This window comes from Thalia democratica, chromosome 9 (genome assembly GCF_965202585.1).
Source record: "Thalia democratica chromosome 9, ktThaDemo2.hap1.1, whole genome shotgun sequence".
NCBI lineage: Eukaryota > Metazoa > Chordata > Thaliacea > Salpida > Salpidae > Thalia > Thalia democratica.
The window spans coordinates 35319890-35332307 of record NC_139173.1 but is presented as its reverse complement, the minus strand read 5'-3'; the positions used below and the strand labels follow the sequence as shown (position 1 = coordinate 35332307).

The window sequence follows — 12418 nt, the reverse complement described above, 5'->3', positions numbered from 1 at the left end:
TCATTATTTTTCAATGTGCAGTTGCATGTATCAACGGGCGTAATTGCTTCGTGGAATTATTGCACAATTTGGCTTTTTTAGTTTAGTGCTAATCAGTGTTGTTTATTATACTGTGTTGTCAGTCATCAAACTAAATATGTAAAAGTTTAATTAATTTTATTATAATAATATGGTTTCTGAAATGCATTCCTAATTAAAATGGAATGTGGAATTGGCCAAAAATTCATCTGGTTTAAACTTTTTGTTTTTTACACAGTTAAAAAAAAAATCTTTTTCCATACTCAGTTTTTTAATGCAAATTTCAAATTAAAAAATAATTAATCAATTTAAATTTATCATGTTTTCGAATTGATGATAACTTACTTAAAGTTTTGATTGAACTGAACTCACAATTTTAAGTAAACTTTTGTTTTTTATAAGTTTTATTTTCTGTTTTAGTTTTTTGAGCCACATGTTTTTTTCATTTAATAGTTTACAGAAAAATTTTAAAGTTTAGTTTGAGCATACTGTATTTATAAGGCTTGATTAAGAGGTCTTAATAGTACATAATCTGTAAAATATGCTCAAAAAATATCTAACTGGTTTAAAAAAAGAACATAATTTTAAAAGTAACACTAAGTTTTAAAATAATTTTATATAAAACTTAATTAAATTAGTTGAAGCAAATTTTTGAGTTCAGATAGCCCAAAGGCCACCATTTATGACCCTTGTTTTAAGGGATCAATCATATAATAATGACTGACCCTGTTATTTTAAAGCCAAGGTGTCTCTTCAACTATTTTATAAGTTCATTTATTTGTATACGGTCTACTTGTGGGTTTAAATTTTGCAACATTTTTAGAATCCTCCCTACACCATCAGGCTACACATGATTTTATGCTAAGTTGAAAAAAAGTATTAATGTTGAATAAGTTAAAAGTATTTAAAAACATATAGCAATAAATTAATGAATTATTTACATCTAAAAGTTTAAACTAGTAGAACTTGAATTTATATTTAGAATATAAATATTTTTAAAACAATTATAAAAGATGACAAGTGAAACTTATCTAATTGAAAAAGTTATGTAATAGCTAGAGAATTACTAAGTTAAATGACATTGTCATTAAGAGTTGTAAAGACACCTTATTTCACTTTAAAAGTGACATGTCATTCATAAATATGTATAAGTAAAACTAAAAACTTTCTAAAAACAATATGGCATGACCACAAAAACAGGTTTTAAATAACAACTTGGCAAAGCTGATGACAATGTTGCCAAAAACTTGAAATTTCAAACTATTTTAAGGGTATAGGGAGTTAAAGGTTTTTGACAACCTTGTTGTTAATTTTGCCAAATTATATATTAAAAACCAGTTTTTTGTTATCATGCCATATTGTTTCTTGAGAAGTTAACAGTTTTATTTTACATTTTTATGAATGACATGTCACTTTAAAAATAAAATAAGGTGTCTTTTCAACTCTTATGGCAATGTCATTTCAATTTAGTAATGTTTTCACTAATATATTTGTTTTTTTGAATCAAAGAGTTGAAACCCTGTAAGATCATATTGTGAAAGTGTTAAAATCCACCATAGCCTTAATAAAATGTACACAGGGTTTCCACATGGTCAGGAAAAATTTATAGTTATGACAAAACTGTTCAAAAATATAGGTTTAATCATTTGCTAACAATAGATCCTAGTGAAGTAACTTCACTGGAATATAAATAAAAACAAATTGTATTGTAATCTTCCTTTATAGTACCTACATATGTTTCTGCGTGTTAACGAATCAACACACTTCTATTAAGTACTATTAAATACTTATTTTAGACTAATGATCACAAATAATATATAGTTTTATAACAGTCGGATTTAATATTAAGTATTTTACCTATTATTAACTATTATCTGTAGAAAATATTTTATTTTAATGAAAACATGTATACACCTACTTTATTCTATGCTTCTATTCTTTCATTACAGTAATTATTTTTTTACAGAACCCAGTTGAAGTGTGTTGATTTGTTAACACACAGAAACATATGTTGGTACAATAAAGGAAGATTACTGTACTATTTGTTTTTATAAAAATGACAAAAGCCAGGAAAAAATGGGGGGTTTTGAAAAAAAGTCAGGAAATTTGATAAAATTAAAAAAAAGTCAGATTATGTCAGTTTAGATTTACAAGTTTCCTTATTTTCCAAAGCCTTAAAATGGTAAAAATTAATTAAAAATTCTTTTAAGTCAGAAAAATATTCCAAAATTTTCCTAACACTTTACAAAATTATTTAATTTCCAATGCCTTCATCTGGTATAAATTAGTAAAATATCCTTTATAAGTTAGCAAAATTTTTCTATTAACATATTGAACAATTACCCTACTTGAACAAGCAGATTTTGTAAGCTTTTCAGTATTGATGATCTGTAGCAAGGACACTTCCATAGTGAAACTGTGATATATACACTAAAGTTAAAATGCAAGTGGTGTTCATGTACTCTGCCACTGTCAAATGAAAAGCACTCACTTTACATATGAATGGAGCTGGACATAGAAATAAATGGCCAGGAGTTCACGGAATCCAATAATTTTTCTATAATGCTGGATCAAGCTCCAGTGGGTTAAATGGTGAGAGCAGCGGTAGAGTAGCAAGTTGTGAGAGCAGTGGTGTAAGCCCATCAATAGATTTGTAAGTAAGTCACAAACCACAACTGCTGAAATTTTATAGGTATTACACACTGCCAAGCACATTTACTCATCCAGTTCGTGTAACAAACTAGCGGAGCTGAACAAAAAATGTTTCCTGAGAGTGCAATAGCACATTCATGTCAGATGGCCGGAACAAAATTATCATTCATGATAAATTTTAGCCTTATACCACATTTCAAAAACATCTTGCTGGAATAATAATGGACAAGCTGTATTTATAAGGTAATAATATAAATGTTTTGCTGACAGAGCTGTTCATTGCAAATACATCAATCATACACAGATGGTTGAAGTGGTGTAATGGAAGTTTGATAATTGAATTCAGCAAAAAAACTGTTGTTTTAACCTGTACTAAAATTAGATTGAAAGCTTTATATAGTTTCAAGTGTTAAATTATGTATTTTAGAATAGGTTTAAATTAAGAGTTTGATTTAGGAAATCAGATTAGGAAAATTTTAGTAAAAAGTCAGGAAATTTTTCTCAGCTTGATCTGTGGCAACCATGTGTACATTGCAGCTAGTTCTTGTGTGCTGGCTTGTACTGTTTAAAGTAAATTAGTTCAAAGTTTTGCTTTTGTATGAAAACTATTTAAGGCCATAGGGTGAGGATTTTTTTACATTTTTTTACCAACTGTCTTATTTTTAGGTTTTTATCTCAGCAAAAAAGGTTATTCATCAAATTTTAGGTTTGGTAGATTTTATATAGAATGTGAAAACTAAAAAGAGAAAAATAAGACTTTTTTATAAAAAAATCAAAACCTAAGAACCAGTCTTATAAATTTTACATATTGTTTATTACTAAACTTTCTTTTAATAATATGCAGAAATAAATTTTATATTCAATAAAGAATGCTAGGGATTTTTTGTGAGTTATGTTTGAAATTTCTAGATTAAAAGTGAACAAAATTGAAATCTTGAATTTATTAATAAAGTGTTTTCAGAAAACTAAAAAAAAGTTAAATTTTTTAACTTTTAGAAATTTATAAAAATTTGTCTATTAATGGGGGGGTCCAACATTTTTTATACTAAAAATAACATTGGTTATATGAAAGCTTGAAGTATAACTACAAGTCAGTTTTTATAGAATCAAAAAATCTTTTAAAATATTGAAATTTTTATAAAATGTTTCCAATTCAAACATATGGACCACAAATTTTTTGGGGTTGATTTCTCAAAAATTTAAAAAATTACTTAAAATATATCTTCTCATGTCTGATAGCTCAGATAAAACTCCATGAAATTAGATCAACCTGTAAAAATCAAGGTGGACCCCCCTATGTCCTTGAATTGTATTAGAAATTTATATTCAAGTGTTTATAGATTATTTTACTTGGACCACAAGGAAATTAGTTTAAAATTTGATTAAACTTGAAGATGGTTTATATCAAATTTGTATTATGTAGAAAAACAAAATTAACATAATAAAAGTAATCAATATAGTTTTGCTTTTCAATGTAAACAACTTTAAAAAGTTCTACATATTTTATTAAAATCAATAAATGTATTTATTATATTAAATTTAACTGTACATCACAGTTGCCACACTAAGTATTCTTAGGCTAGTTTGAAACTTATTTAAAAACTATGATTGTGGCTATTTTTAAACTTAGATAGTTTTAAGATATTTTGTTTTAAATTTAAGTCCAGTTTTTTCCTGTAGATTTTGAATGAGAGTTAGTTGCTCTAGTCTCAATATTTTCATTTATTATAAGCAATTTTGTTCAAAAACTTGATTGTTATCGATTAAAAAAAGTTAAGTTTGATTGATTTAAAACACTTACAATGACTCTAGACAGTTTTTTGACTTAAAGATTAATATAATTTATTACTATTAAGATTGATGTAGTTATAATGATAATAAAAATAAGTATGATAGTTAAGTGATATGTGTAACAAAACAATTTTATTTAATACAGTTAACCTACCCACAGAATCTTTTTACAAATTTATCACTGCTTTTTAAAAAATATAAAATGTTCATATTCGACTGGTTCAAAGGAGTCCTGCAAAGCTTGGGTTTGATGAACAAAAGCGGCAAGCTTATGTTCTTGGGACTGGACAATGCCGGCAAGACCACCCTCCTCCACATGTTGAGAGACGACAGGATAAGCGTTCACGAGCCCACATTGCACCCTAGTTGGTATTTCAGAAAATAGTTAACCTATAAACACTTCTAAATGTAAATTGAAAATGCACCTAACTTGTAATTTAATTTCAGAAAAAATAATTATTATCATCTTAAGTAGTAATAAGCTTAAATTTTGTTCCAACATAAGTTTTTTATAAACTACAAAAGAACCTTAAGTGTATTTAAACTCATATGTTAGCTCTACATTTTACAGCTAACATAAGTATTTTTAAGTGACTTGAATTGTTAAGATTAAATAGTAGTAAATTGAAAAATAATTGTTTTAAACACCCAAGTTGGTTTTTTGTTTCACAAAGGGTATAATGAACTTATGAATGTTCTACAGAACTTTTAAAAACTATATTTCACTTGTATAATACACCTGCTAGTTAGTATAATTATTTTGAGTAAAGTTAAATATTTTTAGATAACATACCTTATGTAAAAATACAAAAATGCTAGTTGAAATTGTAAGCTAAAATAAACTAGCTTTGTTTTAAATAGTCTTATTTCATTTCTTTGATGTCAAACATTAATTATCTAAGTTGTTTAAGTTAAAGGAGTAAATTAAAATATGAAGTAGTTTTTTTTTATTGCTAATCAGAATTCTAGAATGAAGATATTTTTTTCAGCTACTGAACATCTTACCATGGGAAACGTAACATTCACAACTTATGACTTGGGTGGTCACGAACAGGGTTTGTTTTTATTTTGTAAATATGTAGTTATATAGTTAAATATAAAGTAGTTAAGTTAAAAAAATCTTGAAGCTAAAACTACTAATTGCCCAATAAACATTATAACATTAGTTTTATAATTTGTTGTTGACTATTGAAGTTCTATTGCTTAGCTTTGTGTACCCAGACTAAATAAAACTGAAAAGTTATAAGTATTACATAAAAAATACTTTCAAGGATAATAATAAAAATAATAAGTCTGTTTGATTCTTAAAACAAATAATTGTTAATCACAAAGTTTCCATAAATTGAAAAATATTTATTACAAATGAAAAAATTTACTTGAGGAAGTAATTTATATTTGTCTTCATTGATCTTACATAAATATAACACCTAATTTATTATACAAAAATTAGAATATGTCTTAGTTATAATAATTAGTACTTGCAAAGTATAATTTGCTAATGTAACATAATGTAGTTAACTTTTAGTTATACTAAGCATAATTATTAATTCAAATTGTTTCATTTTAAAATGCAACCCTAACAACAGCATACTAACTAATTAGTAAAACTAACTTAAAAATAAAAAGGTAAGATGAAATCACTTTTTTTTAGAGAAGCAAACAGTTTTGTAATTTTTTAAATACATTATCCTGATAATCTAAACCTGCATATAATCAGCTTCACATACAAATACACTTAAAATGCACTATTAGATAAAATTATATCATCGTTTCATTTTTTAGAATACACATAACTTCAAATTACACTATTAAGTAACTATGAAAAATATTAACAGCACGCAAGGTATGGAAAGATTACTTCCCAGCTGTAAACGGAGTCGTTTTTCTAATCGACGCTGCAGATATGACCAGATTAAACGAGGCCAAAGAAGAACTTGATGTTTGTTTTTTATTATTTCTATTAGGCTATATAAAAATTCAATTAAAAGCTAAAATCATGATTATATTTGAAGTTACTTATCAATTTATAAAACTTTATCAGAACCACTTTCAAGATAATTTTTTATTTTTATTTTAATATTTTGTTTATATAGCTAAAGAGGAACATAATGTGTGTTTAAAATTTATTGAAATTAGAACAAGTTTGTTTTTAACTAATGTGTTATTAGAAACATAAGATTTTTAAAAAGGAAACTTGTCTAAAGCAGATATGTTAATCGTAATTATATTAAAAAATTTAATATGTTGTAACACCAACAAATTGTAAATAAAAGAAGCATTTAACTATGTTTAAAACTTTTTATAAGAACTCATTTAGCTTAGTGATATTGAAAACTTTTTCTGTCTAAAACTTTTATGCTATACTCAATTTTGTATTCAACTAGTTGTAATAGCTAATAAAGGTTAAACCAACATATTATAACCTAGTTTTAACAGGCATAAACTTTTTTTAAACTAAGAGAATTCCAAGTACTCATAAAAATCAGAAACTTTCAATGATTATTTAATGGCTGTATTCTGTAATTGTATTTAATAGTATTTTACTCCAGTTATTAGTCTAAAATAAATTTGAAACATTATATATATTGATAAAAGTTAGTAACAGTACTTTAAAAGCACTTAAAATAAAAACAATTGCCAAGTGATGATTTCATTTACCACTTGAAGAAATTTTGACATTATTCAAACGTTTAAAGTTTTTAATAAATATTCTGTTGGTGTTTTAGTCAACAGGTGTAAAACTTAACAAAAGAAACAAAAACTAAATAAAAACTACAATTCACCAGCTAAAGTTACTTATTATTTTTTGTAGTTTTAATGTTACAGCCTGTATAACTAGTGCAAAATAATCAAAAAAAAAAGGGGAAAAATAAAGATTAAGTACAAAAGAGTAAAAATGTATTTTAACTTATTTTTATTAAAGCAATTGCTAGTAGATAAGAAGTCAATTTCCCTGTTTAGAGAAAATAATTCACTTTTTATATTTATTAACATTTTTACTGCAAATATTAGTGGCCTAACAAATAAACCTCGTCTAAGTTTTAGATAAGAATAATTAAATGAAACAAGTAAAACTAATTAGAAAAAAATAAATTATAAGTATTTACTTATGTTCTACTTACAGCAACTCTTAGTGGACGAACAAATAGACAATGTACCAGTTTTGATCCTCGGCAACAAAATAGACATGCCAACCGCTGTAAGCGAGGACCATTTGAAACAATTACTCGGACTTGTCACAACTGGAAAGGTTAATATTAATTTATTATTTTAATAGTAAAATGAAAGATTAATATAAATACTAGTAATATAACTATTTAAGGTTTCTATAATTTGCTGGGTAAAAGTATCCTTATGAAATGAGTAAAATTTAAGCATTATACTAAAGATTAATGTAAAAAGTTTATTTTAACTAGAAGAAATTTCAAATACCCATTTTGTCATGCAAATGTCTTGTTTTAAATGTGAAATTGGAAATTAAAATCTTTGGGTAATTAAGTTGAGAAATTTTTATGGATTAAAATACCCTATAACCTAAAATTTAGTATCCTAATAAACATGTTTTTAATACCTTTATGACAAATAAACAGTTTGTTTTGAATGCAAAATAAATTCCATAGTATTTGCATGAAAGTGCTGACGTATTGAAAAGTTTTCCCAAATGAAATAATACCACGTGCTTTTGAAGTTTAAATTGGATTATTTTAAGTTTGTGTATTCAATGTGATGTACTTGAGACATGTGACAATATTGTATGGTGAAAGTTTTATTCGATCATGTATTAATAATGTTTGATTATTACCCTTTATTGTAAGTAAATGCTTTATGATAAAAACCACTTTAAATAAAACAAAGTTATACAAGTTATAAAAATATTTTTTTAAAGTTGAAGAAATCTAAAATACCTTTTCAAATAAAGTTAAGAACAAAACTAATTTAAATAAAAATAGTATTTTTTTTGTAGAACAAAGAAAACTTTCATAAACTGCTGTGACTAATAAACACATAACAGAAAGTTTAGTAAAATAAACCATTTAATTGTTATTTCCTTATAAACTTAGTGTTAATTGAAATGACGCAAAGCTTTGTCACATTTTAATTAAGTAAATAAAAACATCACGTATATTGTTATGTGTATGAAAAGTAGTTAAAAACTTTTTACTTAAGTTTATTTGTAGTGAATAAAGTTAACTTTTCGCATAGATAAAATTATTTTGAATTGTAGTACTAAAGCTAGTACATAATTATATTTTCATTATCTTTTCAGAATACATTGAACTTTTTGATTAAGGAATATTGTTTTAGCAAGCCATTATATTTACTGAGCTATAGTGTTGTTGTGTTGTATTGTAAATAAAACAAAGTATATCATTATGTAAACAAACAAGTGATTTTGTTTGACCAAGTAAATAAATAAAGTTTGACTGTTAAAATATCAATGTCAATTCATATTTTGTTATTATGATATAAATTTTCAAAAATTTTAACAAACCTATCATTCACAAAAAATCTTTTAATTTATTGAAAGGCACAAAATAATTAGATTATTTTAGATGCTCATAAAATTTTCAATGAATCTTTTCCATACAAGCTATTTATGATAATAGAATTATTCTACAGTTGATATTTTAGTAGTTGAAATTTATTCTTGTGTTCAGAAATGTTTTAAGAAAGTATTTGTATCATATCTTAAAATTTTAATTTGTATTTTGCATTATAATACATTCTTTTAAAAGTTTGAAAGTCCTTACTTTGTTCTAAAATATTCTGCAATTCAAATAATTTCCATACAATTAGCTGTCTTTACTTAAACAGAAGTACAATACTTACAGTAAAAACTTAAAAGCATTGAAGTTGTAATTTTTCTTGTGGCAGTTTCATTTAATGGATTATAAATGTCAAATGAGAAAGTTAAGTCTGCTTGCTTATGCTTGTGTCTAGCCGCAAAATATGATATGTCCTGTAGTTGTTTTTATCCCAATCAAATTTTGGTTCATTTACAGAAACTTAAAATAAACACTCCAGGTACTATTTAAAAAAAGGTATAATTCCAGTTTGTTCTGAAATTGTATAATATTTTAAAATTTCGTATTTTATTAATCAATTAATTCTGAAAATAATTTAAACTATTGGTTTAATTATTTACAACCAAAATTGTAATATAAATCCATATAATTGTTAAAATTTTTAGAATAAATTTAGTATTAAAAACTAATATTCAAATTCAATAAAGTTTCTACTTTTAAGTTAGTAAGATATAGTAAAATGATTATTACTTCCTAAAATATATACCTAAAATGGCGTAACTATTTGAAACTCAAGAAGTTATAATGAAACTAAATAGGTTCAACTGGTAAAACCATAACTGATACTATCTTCATTATAAAATTAATTACAGTCAATTATTACTAAATCTCAAGAACACAGTGACTAAATCGAATGTAATATCAGAATCTAGTAATTAATCAACACTTACTTTCATTTGGTAATTAGACTATACTAAATAAACAATATGAAATTTTTCTTTAAAAAATTTACCAGAATATTCATATATATGAGCTGTAAAGAAACTGGTTAACAATTATCATGCTATGACATCACACTAATCATGTTATTACGTCACAGGGCCAGGTAGACGCAGCGTCGATGGGCGGATCTCGACCGACCGAGCTGTTCATGTGCTCCGTGCTGAAGAAGCAGGGATACGGGGAAGGATTCAAGTGGCTCTCCCAGTACATGTGAGTGAAAATTCCCCTAAGTTAAGAAAATATTTACCCGATATTCTAATACCAGAGCAGTTTCCTCAACACACACACATATAGAACATTTTATACTAAAAATCCAAGCAATTTTTTCTCTGATAAATAAATACGTTGATAGAAAGATGCCTTGCTGATGAAGTTTATGTTAATTTTTCTATTTAATTATTAAAAACAAAAAACTCTCAACAAACTAAGTTAATTTTTTATTATTTTTCTGCATTTTTATGTTTAGGTGGTTTTTTTACCATTTTATTTCTATGGGAGTGTAATTGTTTGAAGTTGTTCGTTTCTATGTGTATAAGGTGCAACATTTAATAGTGTTGTGAAAAAATTTTTGTTTTATTCGTATATATATAAACTAATTTTCACTAATAAACAGCTATACGATTGGTTTGTTGTTTTTTTAATTTAATTTTCAAAGTGTCTAATAGAACCTATTCAAACCTAAGCTAGATAATAATGAGAAAACAAACTTAAATTGCTAAATAGTTTTATAGTTACTTGATGAAGAATTTCTAAACCTAATGTAAACTTATTAATATGGTAATAAAAGCAAAGTTGAGGTAAACAATCACCAATTAAGATCATTCGGTTAAAGTTTTATTAAGTATGAATTACAGTTGTTAGATTCTTAATTATATTTGAAAAGTTATAACTCAATAAAAATAAACTTTGAAAGATCTAATTATGTATTTGAAAAAATATTATTTAAAGTTGAGCATATAATAGTTTATTTGTTAAAGTATAGTTATAGCTGGCTTAATATTTGAAGTATCTAGTAGTGTGATATTTAAAAAAGTATTATTTTCTTAATCTTAGTCTTTGTTAAAAGTTTAAGAAGTTTAAGTTTAAAGTTAAGAAGTTTTTGTATGTATTTTAAAATAAATCTTTACTTTTCCTATTTATAGAATATTTTTGGTTAATTACTCAAAATTTTACTTGTTACACTTTCTGTATTTTGAAAATTATAGTTTATAACTACTTAGTTTAAAGTCAAATAGTATTTTTATTTGTTTTTTTTGAGTAATAACTGTTTTAATTGTGTTTGCTATCATGCTAACTTAATACACTAAAATATAGTATTTCTTAATAATTAATTAAATATTAATGAACTGATTAAGTTTATTTATAGAAATTGCTATTAATAGTTTCCAAAAATAGTAATACGATTTTGTTTTTAAGACTATTTTTAAAGAAATTAATTTAAGTTAAAACATTAAAAGTTGATATTTTTTATTAAGTTTTTAATAACATCACAAAGTATATTTCACAAGTTTTACAAATATGACAAAATTACAAGTTACAAATATAGCTTCAAGCAAAAGCAATTAAAGTTTAAAGTCCAAATTACGTAACAAAAATTTTAAACATTTTATTTTTTAAAGTATCATCATTTAAAGATGTTTATACAATTAAATAGTGTTTTAAACGCATTTGTGTATAAATATAATAGTTAAACATTTTAGTTTTGTATTTTCCAATATAATATAATAGTTTAAACATATTTTGTGTTAAATAAAATACAATCAGTTTAAGTTGTTTAAAAAATATATCCAATTATAATTAATCATATTAACTTTTTGTGTTAAAATAAAATCATTAAAAATTTTTATAAGTATATTTCCAGCAGTTCTTTAAATAACATTATAAAGGCTAATTAACAAAATTATGTTAATATATTTAGTATTTAAGTTTGTTCTACTAATTAAGTATATAATTGAACTAAGTTTAAAGATTTTAAATAAAGATTTATTAAAATTTTTAATTAAATGTTTAATACTTACTATTTCTTTAAAATTTAACTAAAACTGAATATATCATATCATTTAATTTTTAAATAGTAGTTAGATAATAAATTTGTTCTATTGAAACAGACAAAGCATGTTGAATTTTGTTATTGAAAATAAGAAAGAATTTTTGTTGTGTATTTTTTTTTACTTTCCTTTAAGCTCATGGAAAGTTTATAACTAAATATTTTATAACATTTAAATAATCTCAACTGTTATTAAAATACTAGTTTTAAACTAATTTTATAAACAACTTTTAATAAGTGTTTCATTTGTATGTTTTTTTCTTAGTTTATGAATAAACATTAATAATTTAACATATGAAGAAACTATATGATACTAAAAAAAAAGTATTCACTTTAACATAAGTTAAAAGGCGATGGTAAATTATTAATATATATTATTTTA

At 24.4% G+C, this 12418-nt stretch overlaps 1 protein-coding gene across 1 annotated transcript; it reads left to right on the top strand.

The window, feature by feature from the left end:
* The first annotated feature begins 4611 nt into the window (after nt 1-4611).
* On the top strand, nt 4612-10614 carry LOC145844606 (small COPII coat GTPase SAR1B-like). The gene is made up of 5 exons (XM_082952002.1): nt 4612-4826; nt 5451-5516; nt 6297-6400; nt 7586-7711; nt 10087-10614. Exons 1-5 carry the CDS (start codon nt 4664-4666, stop codon nt 10201-10203), a joined length of 576 nt encoding a protein of 191 aa, XP_082808128.1. The 5' UTR covers nt 4612-4663; the 3' UTR covers nt 10204-10614.
* Nucleotides 10615-12418: the final 1804 nt, after the last annotated feature.